Below are 15407 nucleotides of genomic sequence, written 5' to 3'. Positions count from 1 at the left end.
CTTGAACGTGCTAGAGTGAGTCCAGCAAAAGTTCTCCAAGATGATTAAGGGACTAGATTGTCTGTCGCACGAGGAAAGGCTGGGAGATCTGGGACTGCCCAGCCTGGTGAAAAGAAGGCTCAGGGGGATCTTATCAATGTGTGTGAAGATCTGATGGGGGAGTAGAGAGGATGAAACCAGGTACTTATCAGTGGCACTCAGTGATAGGACAAGAGGCAATGGACACAAACTGAAATACAGGAAATTGCATTTAAACATAAGGAAAGAAACTCTTCTAGTGTGAGGGGAACTGACTACTGGCACAGGTTGCCCAGAGAGGTCATGGGATCTCCATTCATGCAGATACCCAAAACCCAACTTTGTACAGTCATGAGCAGTCTGCCCCAGCTGACCCTGCTCTGAGCAAGGGGTTGGACTAGACCATCTCTAGATGTGCCTTCCAACTTTGGCGATTCAGTGAGTCTGTCTCTGACACTTCATACTTCTTTTCCCTTTCCTGTCTCTGATGTTATGCAGAAGTCATCTGATGTCTAATTCTCCAGACCAGCTGAATGTCCCCATCAGCATGTACTTTGAGTAGATTTAATATGTACACAGCAGATTGTGCATAGGGTATAGCCTTAGAGGTATTTGCTACAGCAACTGTTGGTGTCTTAGTTAAACTGTCCCTAAAATTCTGCAAAGACTTTGTCCTTTAGTATATTTCTTTAGAGTCTGTAGGGAGAATTAAGCATTTTGATGGTCTGAAAAGCTGAATGTAAAATCTTTTGCTTCTCTTCAGTTATTGTCTCTTCATGAATTACTGCAGACCATTCATTGTAATGTATTTTACTGATTTTCTGAGCCCAGATGAAACCCAAGCACAGCAAACCTAACATGCAGATTGCGTGACAACTTCCACAGAAGGGCGATCACACTAGAGCAAGATGGAGGTTTTGGTTTGGTTGAGGTTCTTTATTTGGAATAGCTATATGTTTTAAACATCCCTTTAATATGAGAAGTCCCATCCGTCAAGCCCTGTTCTGCCAGAAGAAAAAAAAAAAAAAAAAGAGGGGTGACAGTTGCAACCTGATATTACTTACTGTTGAAGGGAAAACTGTATACATTATCCATAGCAGATAGTGTGCAAGCTGGAAATAGGAGACTTGCATCCTGCTCCAAATTAGCCATGAAATACAGTTGGGAACTGATTATTGCTAAATCTGAATTTTGGGTGCTAGCAGACTAAAACTGTTATGACATAAATTTATGTTCCAATGATTTTGAGCTACATTTACAAATGCGGTTAGGTGCCTAAAGATGAAGAGAAATGCAGGCAATGGGATTTGCCAGTGAAAATTGCAGCACCTGAATACCTTTGTCTCACCACCGGGCTGGTCCATGAATAGATATCTTTTGTATCTGAGATGCTTTTTAAAACAGAAGTCAAGTCACTAAATGTAAATGTGTACAGGACGTTAGGGAGATTATATTACTAGAAAATTATTCAGGCTGCAATTCATTAAAGATTTTAACTTCTAAAATCTCTTGGAACTTTCATCTGTATGAAAACAGCAACCACTAGTTAACAGAATCAAGTGTCAGTAGAAACACACCAGGCAACTTCTGGTTTGTCATGTCCCATGTAGGTGATGACCGATTACTAAAGGATTTCTGATAGCTGATATGGACATTCTGCCACCATCATGTTATTTTCAGAAAGCAGCTGAACACTCTTTAGTTGAAGAACTGCTTCTTACCCAATAGCATTTCTGACCACTGCACCAAGTACATTTTTCATCTAATGTCATTATTTAGTGAAATCTAGAGTCTTTCACCAGACTGAGATGTCTTTGAAAGAAATTTGTTACAACCCCTTCCTAACAAAGCAGTCTCTGTCCCAAAGAACTTGCAGCTATATTTACAGGTAGTGTCAGGCAGTGACACCATTACCCGTGCCCTGAGCTGGCTCCATGTATAGCAGCTCTGGTCTAGAAGCCTTTGGCTAATACCCTGCTGAAACGACTGAGCCCTCTGTGTGCAAGTGGACTGCCAGAGTGCCATGCTCAAGATGACACCTACCATCTGCTCCAACCCAAATTCTGTGCTCCACCCACAGACACACGCCCTAAGCCCTAAAGCTCCAGGTCTGCGAGGGTGGTGCAGACCCACCACTTAAGGTTTGTGAGTAACTTAAAACAATTAAGAATATTCTTGTATAACTCTTAAAGTATCATGACCTATATAAAACAGACAAACCAAGGAAGTGCTTGCTTCTACAGGCACATGGACATTAAGAATTCGACCCTGCAATTTTATAAGCAGCCAAGTCCTAATCAGAGAAAACAGACAAATTTGGGTACTGAGCACATAAGCAATTGGATGAGGACAAAACTTGATTTTTATGTGCTGTTGTTATGAAATTGCTCCTTATTTCTTCAGGCTTTAATTCTTTCATCAATAGTCTAACAAAGAAAGTATGACATTCAATGCAGACTGTATTCTTAGGCTGACACATATGTGTAGTAATTCGGTGTTACCAAATTGATGGTTGTCGCAGTCGTGGATAAAGGCAGCAGGATCTCCCTGTACTGCATTTCAGAAGTATCATATTTATCTGCTTTTGCAATATAGCAAGCAGTTTTGCTGTTTTTCTGAGTCAATATAACAACACTAATTGAATAATATTAGCGAATGCACTTTCCAAAAAGGCTAAAGTGCAGATTCCCTTTTGGCAAAGCAACTTGTGGACTTTCTTATTATTATTTTGTTCCTTTAGTTGCAGAGGCTGAACCTGCAGTTACAGAGATGAAAGCTTCAGCTTTCTGCCCTTCTTAAAATGAAAGCATGAGGCTGTATATTGCCTTTCTGCAGACTTGGGCAAAGCACTCTGATTCTACTGCAATGCTCAGATGTCAGCACTGAGGTTAGATGTCAGTTACCTACCCTGTAAACTCAGCTAAGAAAGAGCTGCGTTTCCTGACATACTCTTTTCCTTCTTTTTAAGGACTTAGTACTTTTTCAATAAAAATAAATTTAATTTGTGGCTACATTTCAGCTCCACTGGTTTGATGGTATAAGTGGAGCAATACCAGCTTTGGATTTAGAGCAGTCGTGTGGCTGAGTCTCTCTGTGCAGCTTTCATGTGGTTGGGTGAGACATTCTTAGAATCCTCAAACATTTTTGAAGATCCTAAACTGGAGACATTCACAATTCTTCCCTCCCTTTCTACCATTAATCCTTCATGTTTTAACAAGCACTGAAGTTAATACAGCCTACACTCTTTCCTGTCACACTGGGCCCCCCTCCCTCCTTTCTTTCTCTTGAATAAAGCAATCTGTTCTTTCCAGTCCATACTCTTGTAAATCAAAGGAATAGATGTCGACACACACCATAACCAAGTATAAACTTCCTTTTTTTAATTAAAAGGGATTCTGACATTTGGTTTGAAGAAATGTTTGTTTGGTTTTATTTATTTTTTTAAATATGTGAAGGATGTCAACTGCTTTTATTTTATTTTTAGTAGAAAACAAATTTTGTGTGGTATCACAAATAATCTCTAGCACAAAATCTTTCAGATGTTACTTCATGTTAAATAGCAAGAGAGATGGGGGAGCAATGCAGAAACCTTGGTTTTTAAAGCTTTTAGAATTAAGAGTTAACCTTTTTGGTAAAGGTCTTCCTACCTAAAATGAAGTTTTAGGTACTTTTTCAAATTTAATTGGGAAAACCAGTTGTAATTCTGTTGCTCTCCTCTCTGTTGTTTGCTTATTACTATTAATTATACTTAGACATTTATGTGAAGCACAGAAACATCCAGATCATAATCGCTAGTATTCTAAAAAAATGCAAGACTCTTGGAAGGAACATAGTCTCTATTTCAGTGTACAAATCCAGGTATCTTAGTAGCCAGGGCAAAGTCCTCTTTCAGCGTATCTCACACCTTTTTTTGTGGTGCAAAAGGGGTGTGATAGGACACTAAAGAAGACAAACCAATGTTCAGATCTGATACTGCTATTTTCTATGCTGATTTTCAGTTCTTAGCCTGGCAGGAAAAAAGGGCTTTAGTATCTCAGTTGCTGTTACATTTCTGGATGATAATTTTAATCCACTTTTGCAGTTGGGGTATATAATCCATACCTGTATTGAGGCTACAGGTAAGTGCATATAGCAAGGCAGGCATGAGGAGAATGTCTCCTGATTGCCTGGCCAGAAGAAAGAAGGGCAGCTCTCATAGGAACTGGGAGTGCTTAGGCTCTCCAAATGCCATTGTTCATAAGCAGGAGGGAGAGCAAAAGGTTATGAGTAAGTTGTACATGTACTTTTGGCCTTCATATTTATTTATGTACTCCTCTGGAGGGCAGGCATAGTTGACCAACCTCTGTTCTTCAGTTCCTATGAAGAAAGGACTATACGGGCACCTTTTCGTGGTTCTAGCTAAGCAGCAGTACCACAGCTTTGTATCTACTCTGAATTCCTCTAAGCCAATTCCTTCAAGGATGGAAAAGTATCTGCCTCTTCATCTCCGTGGCAGTTAAGTTTACTGCTCACTGTTGTCTGCGTTAGACTGACCGGTGGTAGCATGCCAGAGTGCCGTACTTTTTCACATGTGTTTGCTCAGCTAGAAAATCTACCCAGGAGTTTCCTGAGTGCCTGCTGCAATATAACCTGGTATTTTAGAGTCTAGAAATGCCTGTGAACTACTCAGATCGCTTGTTCCCACTGATGTAGTATTGTTTTGAGATCCATCTGGTGTCGAGTGTAGGCATATGGCACCGGTATGGCAGCACTGCCTACGGGGGTGGTTTCCTGCAGAAGAGGTCTCGCTGAATGCAGTAGTCATTGCCTATTGAAAGTCATTATTGTTCAGTACCCAGGTCTTTGTGAACTTGTTCAACTGGTGGCTGGGCAGAGTGCCATCCAAATCTATGGACATGAGCACAGACAGCTGAGTCTCTGAGGCGTTATACACATCAGATGTGGGTACTGAGGTCAGGCTTCCCAGTAAGGAGAATCCAAATGACTGTCTGTCCCGAGCATGTGTATCTGTGGTTGAAGGGATATGCCATCATTAATCCAAATCTGGGCCACATTAAGCTTCTAAAATAAAAACCAGCTCTGCCAGCCACTTGAAGAGGGCCTGGGATAGGGAGCATCAGTGGGGAGGGAGGAGGCAGAGGCGGCTGAGCAGCCACCACCCCCTGCCCCTGTAGCATTTCTCTCCGTAGGGGTTGAGATGGGATGCCAAAACAGGAACCTGGGGTGCACTGTCTTCGTCCTAGGCCTCTTCAAAGCGTGGACAACACTTATGTTTCTGAGGGCAGCCCTCTCTTTGCCATGACGAGCACAGATATTTCATGCTTTGTTTTTTAATTAAGTTTTCAACGCTTATTCTTGGTGTTACAGCTGGGAACAGAAGCTTTAGCACTCAGGGAGTATAATTGCCCATTTGCCAGACAAAAATCCCAGGTTTACCAGCCTGGCCCTGGCTCTCCCCTTTGCCTGGTCTGTGCTTCTACCTGGAGCTAATTCCAACTCACTCATATGGCCCTTTGAGAGCTGGTCCCCTCCAAGGGGAGCATGCACAGCGGGGGAAGCACCAGCACCATTGTGGGGATGCCCACCAGAAAACCACCATGATGATAAAGAAGTAGAAAATCTGAGTGGAAGATCACAAAGTCAGAAGTACCAGAAATACTTCAGTAGGGTTGCTGAGAAAGTTAAGGAGGGACAGAGAAAGCTAAATTGAGTAGGCTGTATTTGCGGAGAGGGAGAAAACAGCAGAGCATTAAGCTGAAGTGAATAATGAAATGATTCACTGTGCAAAGCAATTCAGAGAAATTGAAGATTTGACTGGGGTTTGCCTGTCTCTTACAGGACCTGACAACTTGCAGGCACAGTTGCTTTGTGGCACCTATAAAAAGATAATGCTGTGAACCTCTTATTCTAAATCCCACTTTTGTACTGTGGACACTAAATTCCATGTGGAATTCCCTTCTGACTTGATTTTTCTTATATTTCTTTATGCGCTGTTGCTATTTACTATGAAGATGGTTTCTTCTGTCTTCTGCAATGTGTAACCAAGCACCTACAGCAGTTAAAAATATGCCTAACTGAAAAATGTAAGTTTTACTGTCATTGTTGGAAGATGCTGTGAGATTTCCCTAGAAAGGTGTGGTAGGAGTGCAAAGAGGGATACACTGTTATTTTAAAACCTGACCACGTGCTGGTTCCTCCCCCTTTGAAGTCAGTGGCAAAACTCTTGTTTTAGAGGAGCAAGACTGCTTGAATCCACAAACCAAGCCGCCTGAAGGCAGAAGAGGCTTACAGGAATGGTTTCTGCTGCTTTCCTTGAGCACAGAGCTGTTCAGACAGACTGGAGACCTGCCTGCTGCTCTGTCCCATTAGGGCTAAGAAACGAATGCTTTTAAAGTTGTTAAATGAATGGGCTGGATCTTACAGCCCTTACTCATCTGAGTACTGCCATTAACTTTAAGAAAATAATCACTATGTTAAGTGCTATGGATTGAAGTCCTTAAATCGTTAAATTCTAATACTTGACGGAAGTTTTTCTTTGGTAGAAAAATAATATTGACATAATTAAAAGGATGTGAACGTTTCATCAGTTAAAGATTGCAGGTTACTTCAGAGTGATACATAAAACTAGAAGCAGCACAGTCCATGTAACGTCTGTAGGTTAATTTTGAACTTTATGAAAAACACACTTTAGCAGTTTATATCCTGACCATTCAACCGTATTCTGGGATTCTGAATTCAAAAACATGCTAACCATTAAAACACAACATTTAAAAATACACTGTCCACTTGGCTGCTTTGCTCTGCTTCAGCGTTTCCCAAGTTTGTTTCGGACAAACTGAGAACTTTGTTGTGGAATGACTGTTTGAATTGGGGTTTCTTAAAATACATGTGGAGCCTTGTAGCTGCTGCGGGGTGTACACAGTGGTGGAGCTGTACTATTTTAAAATCATCTGGCTTTTTCACTTCATGTAAGAATATCTGTCAGCCTAGTTATATGGAACGAGAGAGGTTGATTAAAACAACTCATGAACCCATTAAACAAAGAGATAAAATGTAGAACATGTGCTGTAGGGTCGTTTTAATTATAATGTATGGGGGATCTGTGGAAACTGGATGGCATCTGCGCGATAGCTGAGTTTTAAGCCCTTCTTAGCAGTACCAAAGTCCTGTTACTCAAAAGTGGGTTTTCTTACCTGTAAGGCAGGTCCTTTGGAAATGGTGTTTGGAAGCTACCGTTTTTCACTACAACTGGCCATAGTGTAATTACTATACTCACGTTCTTAGATAGATATGGATTAAAACAGGCCATTATATAATTATCCAGTCATTAGATACTAGACTGTATAACCTCAGAGAAACCTATGCAAAAGCGTTGGTCAAGAGAGGATAGGATCAAAAATGTCAAGGGAACAGCCATGAGAATCTAGAGAGAATGAGGAAGAAAAAAAGGTACTGTCATTGTCTTGGCAATGTTATTAGGTCAAAAAATAGTATTGCATATGCTGCTATATGCTATATCTACTAAGTTAATTTAGAATATAATCTGGCCTTAAACAGTAAATATCAGGCAGCCACATCAATTCAGTAAAAACTATCTAAATTTCACATTTTGCTTTTTTCTTATTAACCTAGTTATAGACATCAGGATTTAGCGTAATTAATTCTAGCTCTGTCAGAAGGGGTTTAAAATCTCTAGTGTAAGAGTTCAAACCAGTCTCTAGTTACTAGAAATCTCACTAGGATGAGGAGCAGTAAGGAAAGATGACAAGACATCTGCCCATGTCAAAGATTTTGCAACCCCATCCGGTCCTGCCAGAGGCGGGATCGTCAGTTAGGTAGACACTGGGTCTAGTTCAGCTTGACAGCTCCTATGTTCCCAATTCAACATTGCTTAAATTCAGCAATGCTTTTTATGTAACTGAAATATGGTAATATATTTAACCCTTTGTCATTGAGTAAAATGGATTCACACAGAGGAACATCACTTCAAAATATCCAGTCTTTAAACTATAACAAAGCTTTGTTACCAATACTTATTGCAAACAGTCAGAAAATAGAATCATAGAATCATAGAATCATAGAATCACTAGGTTGGAAGGGACCCACTGGATCATTGAGTCCAACCGTTCCTAACACTCCCTAAACCATGCCCCTCAGCACCTCGTCCACATGTCCCTTAAATACCTCCAGGGAAGGTGACTCCACCACCTCCCTGGGCAGCCTCTGCCAGTGCCCAACGGCCCTTTCTGTGAAAAATTTTTTCCTGATGTCCAGCCTGAACCTCCCCTGGTGGAGCTTGAGGCCGTTCCCCCTTGTCCTGTCCCCTGAAAATGAACTTTTAGGAACGAGATCACTAACAGTAGATTTAACTTTCTGACTGTAATTGCTGCAGCAGTTCAAGTCATGCTCTGTGGCTTGTCAGCATCACTGAAACTGCCGTGAAAAAAAATGACATTTCCTTCTGTTTGCAAACTTTATTCATTAGTATGTGAATTCTTAAGAAACTGCATGAATGCTGTAACTTCTGCTTTCTAATTTGCATAAAGCAAAGGCAACAAACAGGACCAATTCTATAAAAATTGGAAATAATTCCTTAGAAAGAAGATAAAGGACTTGAAGAAGTTACAGCTTGTTGCTCTTGGCACATGAGCTTGTTGGCACGTGAAGGTTCTGTGGACTGTTCCCTTGAGGACTTCAAATGGTGTATGTTTTTTTAAATAGACTGGAAGGCAGTAGTTGGGATAGATACCCGTCTACATACTGGCTTGTGGGGCACTCTACCAGGTAGTCAGGGTAACCATTAGCCAGTCTGGCTCCTCATGATGCCCAGCTATCATTAAAATAAGGAAAAACTCATTTCTACTCAAACAATGTAAGGGAAAGTGTGATTCAGTCTCTTATTAGAAGAGGATCTCTCTGCAGCAGAGAAATCAGCCATTGAATGCAGCTTGTCAGCGGATACTTTCAACACAGCACACCTTGAGATGAACTTTGGAGGGTCTCTCACAAACTCACCTCAAATTGTTGGAGAGCTAAAAGCTGGAGAAGCAATTGGGGAAGAGCTCTCCCTGATGGGAACTCATAGGTCAGGATACCAACCTCTAATGGGTTGGCATCTGGTTACTTGAAGTTTTCACTTTTGGAATGAAATTTAGCACTTTCCCACCACTGTAATCAAGAGATTATCTTGTGTTTTTAGCATCATGCTAAGACTTATCCTGTGGTGCATATTTTACCTGGGACCAATGGAACTACATATTTTAGGGTCAAAATTGGCTCTTTGCATGTGTCCTATTGGCTTCAGCAGAATTACTGGTGTGCAAGGAATATGAATATTGCTCGTACAGTGACTTCTAAAATACAAAATGTTAATTACAGTATGCTTCCTTAAGGAGAGAATTGAAGATGACTGACCATGTAACCCCACTCTTCTTCTCTATCTGTTTCAATCCAGTCCTCCGTGATGTCTGTCTGTTTTGCCCGCTTTCACCCAAACCTGGTTGTTGGTGGAACATACTCTGGCCAAATTGTCTTGTGGGATAATCGCAGTCACAGGCGCACTCCAGTTCAGAGAACACCCTTATCTGCTGCTGCTCATACGGTAAGAATAAATATCACCTCCTCTTTTCCTTAGAGGAAATGGTCAACAGGGAAGTGGAGGTGCCTAGTTGTGTCTACAATGCTGGTTGCCACACAGATGAAAACATAAGTATGTCCCTTGAACGGGAGGAAATAGTTGAGAGGCACATAAAACCACCACCTGTAAGTGCTTAACCATCGCACTTCCTATAGTCAGGTCAAGAGATTATCCTCCCTTCCAAGGAAGATGGCAAGATCAATTACTACACTTGAGTGAAGCATCTTTGTTGCCAGCACAGTGGCAGTGAGACTTTTGCTCTCCATTGCCTGTGAAGAGAGTCAGGTCACTATAGGGACTGTGTATTTATCAGTCTAGCTTGATAGGCAATCTAAATCTTTTATTGTTGTCTTGTTGTATGCTAGCTTCTCCTTTCAGTCAGCACCTTCACTGGTCTCAGTGGAGTCCTCTAAGCAGACACTGGTGCCCTTGAAGAGGTTGGGGCAGTTTGCTTCTATTTTCTATTAGAGCAAAATACATAAATGCCTGTCACGGTCTCCTACTCCAGGCAGGTCAATAAGGCAGAGTTTGCACAGCGAGGAGGAGTTTGTTTCAGCAGAGTGATGTGGAAGAGCATTTTGCCGACACACACATATAGCTGCAGAATATAGTGATGGTGACACAGGGCTCTGGTGCTGTCTGGGGTATACAGGCAGAGCAGTAGCACAAAATGCTTGAGAAGGAAGAGAGTTTCTCCGTAATACAAAGGCAATGTCTGTAGTAGAATACTCTCTTACTTTGCAAAGTACTCGTACTGTGCTGGAGGAAGAGACAAGCCTGCATTGCCTGCTAAAGTGTCCTCAGTCTGCTGTGGCAGTCACCTCCATTCCATCCTGCACTAAGGTGTGCATTCTTGAGCTCTCCTCTTCCAGGGTTTGGGCTCAGTAGCCTCTTCATAAGAGATTGAAAATGTACTCTGTGGATGGTAAACATACGTCATATGGGGAGTGGGCTTGAGACCAGTCCTGAGTGAGAAGTGGAAAAGAAAATACAGACTGAAAGAAGGAAAAAAATGTAATAGTACAATATATGAATGCAGAAAAAATGCAGATTTCCTGAAACACAAGAAACTGAACTGCACAAAGCACTCTGAGAGATAAGATAATAATCTTGTTCTAGCAGAGGGAAGGATCAGGCACAGTGAGAGGTCTTTTGCACTTCCAGCTTTTACACTTCCGTGATTCTTGTCTTTGGAATTTGCAGATCAAGGGTCAGCTTTTAGTTCACTATGAATACATAATCCCTGGAGGTAAAAGACAACTTTAGAAAACCATGCCATGTGAATTAAGACAAAAGATTCAGCGCGGGGCCAGTATTATGGTGGCAAGTTTCTTATATTAAAAAATGACAGGTGTGCACAGACATGTTTAGTGGGCCAGGCAGTACAAATATTGTTCCCTAAATTTCCATTATCATAAATGTTGATATAATAATCTAATGATCTGTGCCTTAGGTTGCAACTTCAGCGTTGTTTTTCATTTCCCTAATGTTTTTGCTCATTTTGTTGCCATTAATGTTTTTCATTCTGCATGAAAAGAAACAGTCTCTCCTGGAAGTACAATTTAGAGATGTAGCAAACCAGGAAACTAGGGGCAAGAAGCTGACTATCACTGAAAATTGAACAACTGGGACTCAAAATCTAGTGGAAAAGCAAAGATTAATGGGAAGTAATTTGTTTACACTCAAAAAACATTTAAGACAAAATTGTACCTCCTGGAATTATATATTAGACAAGTTTTGTTATTGCAGTAGAACAATATGTGATATTTTGCTTTTGACGAATACAAATGACTTTCAGTTGTGGATGGGCACTTTATGTGCTGTCAAGGATTGGTATAAATAAGTGTTTACACAGTCTAACATGAGGAAGCATGATGTTTTTAAAGAGTGATCAGCTTTTACAATAAAAAAGTGCTTACTTTATGTCTATATATAGGAATCACATAAATTGTAAAGGAAGTCTTGGTTGCAAAAGGCTGGCTTGAATCCTAGCTGCCAACTAAAAAAAGGGGGATTAAGTTAAGACAACTCTTCTGTAGCAGTGTTGCTTTGTGTACTTCTAGATATGTGAGTTGAATTTTTTAATTTGAATTTATGCCATAGGTGAAAAAAAGGATTTTTCTCTTTTCTTACTCTAGTTTTGTTTATTAGAAACAGAGTGTGTTGTTATCACTGACTTAAACCTTCCTGGAGTTTAGTATAACTGGTGGCTGCCTGGATTCCCCAGGAAAGAGAATTCTGCCCACAGCTTACTCACTAATTTCCTTTCACACTCATCACACATCTGCACTTGGGACAACAGGAAATTTTAATTAAGACAAAACCCTTTTGCGTGATGATTTCATTTGCAAAATAAATAAAAACAAGCTGGCAGCGACCCTTTGAAAGGAAGGAGCCTGTTTAGACTTTTTACATACAGTTGGTTGTCTTTTTCATCCACTTTCTTTACATCTTTTCGTTTCGGCTGTGAGTTTTATTGTGCATGAAATTGATGGCTGTTAGCCCTGATTAAAGCCAGACCTGGCACACTGAGGTGCTGCTAGAAAGACACGGCTCACTCTCTCCTTCCCCCATAAATATTCTAGATACTCCTCTCCTTGCTTTATCTTATTCCTACCCAGTCTGTCCCTGTCTGCTTGGACTACAGGAGGTCAAGCACCCATGAAAAAATAGGTCTGTGCTCATTTAAAACATCAGTATGTGCTAATCATGTTTAGCACTGGAGTCATTACCTCACCACTAAGCAGGCAGAAGGTCCTTCATACAAGGGTAGGAGCAACAGACACATGCATGGGACAGATTGGGGTTCATGTGTTGATCAGGGGGAAAACAGCTGCCTGACAATCTTGAGAGGAAGGGAAAAATCTGCATCAGCATGGATCTTGCAGCTTACTGATATGTACAGATGGCCTTTGAACACAAGGTACCATTTCAGCAGCAACTGCTGGGTCCATCTTCAGTGTGCGCACGCACACACTGTGCATTCAGATGCTGCCCTTTTTGCACTTAGGGAGGGGTATTTACTGAGCTCATCAAACATAAGAGCTTGCCAGTGCACTGAAGAATTCTGCCTTTTGATACTGACTGGGTAGGTGACCTCCCGCTGGATCTCAAAGTGGTCTAAAATAAAGTGCTAGTTCTACCACTCCTTTCAGCAGGAGCAAATACATACTTACATGGAATTGGTTTAGAAGCTCTGTAGGGATCTCTGGTAAGTTGATCCTAATATTCTTTAAATAAGGAAAGTATTAGTGTAAAGTATTTTTTCTTCCTGGAGATGCAGGCCTTCTATTCATCAGCAAAAGAGGCAGAGGAATGCAATTTTTCTTTGCATGACTCATGCATATGTCTTACCCTTAATTCAGTGGTATCACTTGTACTAGTCAAAAGAAATTAAATCATGTGGTTCGGTCTGACTGATTTTTCCTCTGGAGACTGCTGAATGTGAAACATCCCTTGTATGTCACCGTCAGATATCGGGTGACACTTCAAGCTTAAAATGTTACCAGGCTCCTTGGAAAAGGAATAGGCCAAGGTTCATTATTACATACTAAGTGGAATTCAGCCTCCTGACTGTACAATGGTGAACCAGGTGTAACACCTTGCATTCAGTCACTCCACATTTATAGTGGCAGATCTAAAATAGTATATTGGCCAATGCTGCACAACACTGATGGACTTGTTCATGTTTTTCTACTGGATACATTTGCAAATATTTAGCATGCAAGCCAAATTCTGCAAAAGTTCAAGTTTTATGCAGCTGTTTTCTTGAACAAAGTTTTCATTTTCATTCCATTTGGACAATTTGCCTCTTTCTGCCAGTTATTTTCAGTGTCAAAAGCCATCAGCAGAATGATACATGTCCCTGTGGGTGAAATCTCATCCACATAATTCAGTATATTCACAGCATTACTCAGCTGGGTTGTTTTATTATGAGGAAAATGAAACTTTAAAAACATTTCCACCTCTATAATGTACCTCTTAGAATTTAAATTTTAAAGACCCAAACAATTTCTATCTGGCAAAAGCAGAGTTCTGTGTTTTCCAAGCATTATGTGACTACTTAATCATTCTTTAAAATAACATATGAGACATTGGAAATTTGTTCATGAAGATGTGAGTATGGCTCTCTGATTTCCAGCGTTAATGTGTTTTCAGCATCCTGTGTATTGTGTGAATGTAGTTGGAACACAGAATGCGCACAATCTCATTACTGTCTCTACGGATGGCAAAATGTGCTCCTGGAGTCTGGACATGCTCTCAACACCACAGGTGGGTTTGTTTTCAACTGTACGGGGGGGGAAAAGCACCTTTGGTAAAGCATGATACCTGTTTAATGGAACATAGCTCCTAAAAGCCAAAACCTCATGTCTTATACAAACTAAAACCAATGGATGCAGTTGAAAGAGTACAGCTTGCTTCCAGCAGTCTCTGCTAAGAGCCAAAACCCATTTCCTTTACCACAAATCATGTAATTATTGTAATACGTTAATACATAGGTCAGTTTCAAGTGAAAATGAAATAATCCATTTTAAAGCATAGTAATTGCAGAAGTCGCCTGTGGTATAAATTGTACTTACTCTACAGCATTGTTTAACAAATATGGACTAGATTGCACTGCTGCTGAACACACCCTCTATGTCTTTCCAAGGCACACAGAAAGCTTAGTTTGTTGCCTGCCTAAAGTAGCCAAAAGAACCAACAGTGCAAATCAAAAGTTTTAGAAATAATTTCCCCCTCTGGAATGCTTGCTACTATTGTCTTCCTCACACACACACCATCACCTCTGTATCAGAAATTAAAGGGAAATCAGGAATATTGTCCAAACCACCAGTGTTTATAATAATGGAAACTAAGCAATGAATCTGATGCTGAAAAAGGTCTATAAAACACATCTTATAAATGTTATCTTCTGGAATAGTACATTTTCTATTCCAACGTATCACTCATTTTTTATGCATGATTTCTTAGAAAAAAATTAATTTAATATAATTTTTACTAACCATCAAGGGATCTGATCTTGTTTCAAAATGCTGTGTAGAAGCTCCCCTTAATGATTCCATTAATCATCCATCATTCATTCATTGATGTGCAAGTGCTATCAAGTTATTTGCTCTTCAGTGTTGACACAAGAGGTGGAACTCCTCTACCCTAACCTTGTCCATCTAAAAGTTAGGTCTGTGTCAAGTCTAAGGTAGTAATTTGAGTTCCCTTTACATTTTATATAGAGAAAGACTGGGCACTTCTGGAGGACAATTTATCCCGTCTCAGTGCGGAATACGATTTCAGATACCCTGGAGTACAAAACTGTCAAATTTTAGGACGGAAGGGGCCTCTGGAAGTTGTCCCATCTAAATCCATCACTCAGAGTGCACAGGATTTGGCATCAAGTTACATGCCATAGCTTTAGATGGAGAGGAGTGGAGTGGTGCTGATCTGTGTCAGTCTGAAACTTTGCAAAGATATGGAACCAAAGCACTCATCTACAGCCATGGTGTAGGTGCTGGGAGGAGAGCGACTGCCGCAGTATCTGGCTGTGTCTCCACAGAGAAGCTACATTATGATCTCACCCTAGAAGATTTTCACAGAAATACCTGGTCCACAGTTGCTCTGTCACTGTATTTTCCAGGTCTTGTTTCGCTTTTTTAACAGAACCAAATGCGTTTTCAAAGAAAAGTGTGAAATCAAGTAGAAGTATTTCTCCACAGATTTGCAACCCTCTCCTCTCACAGGGATGCCCACTTTCTTCAGC

At 40.7% G+C, this 15407-nt stretch overlaps 1 protein-coding gene across 6 annotated transcripts in view; it reads left to right on the top strand.

The window, feature by feature from the left end:
• DYNC1I1 (dynein cytoplasmic 1 intermediate chain 1) overlaps positions 1 to 15407 on the top strand; it is a 187495-nt gene that overhangs the window by 127737 nt on the left and 44351 nt on the right. For all 6 annotated transcript variants that reach the window (XM_054058344.1, XM_054058348.1, XM_054058345.1 and 3 more), the window contains 2 exons: positions 9473 to 9619; positions 13814 to 13927. In XM_054058344.1, coding sequence (XP_053914319.1) covers positions 9473 to 9619; positions 13814 to 13927 — 261 coding nt within the window. The remainder of the gene's footprint in view (positions 1 to 9472; positions 9620 to 13813; positions 13928 to 15407) is intronic.

Source organism: Cuculus canorus, chromosome 2 (genome assembly GCF_017976375.1).
Source record: "Cuculus canorus isolate bCucCan1 chromosome 2, bCucCan1.pri, whole genome shotgun sequence".
In the NCBI taxonomy this organism is placed as follows: Eukaryota; Metazoa; Chordata; class Aves; order Cuculiformes; family Cuculidae; genus Cuculus; species Cuculus canorus.
The sequence above is the reverse complement of the archived record's forward strand: the minus strand, read 5'-3'. Positions and strand labels throughout refer to the sequence as shown.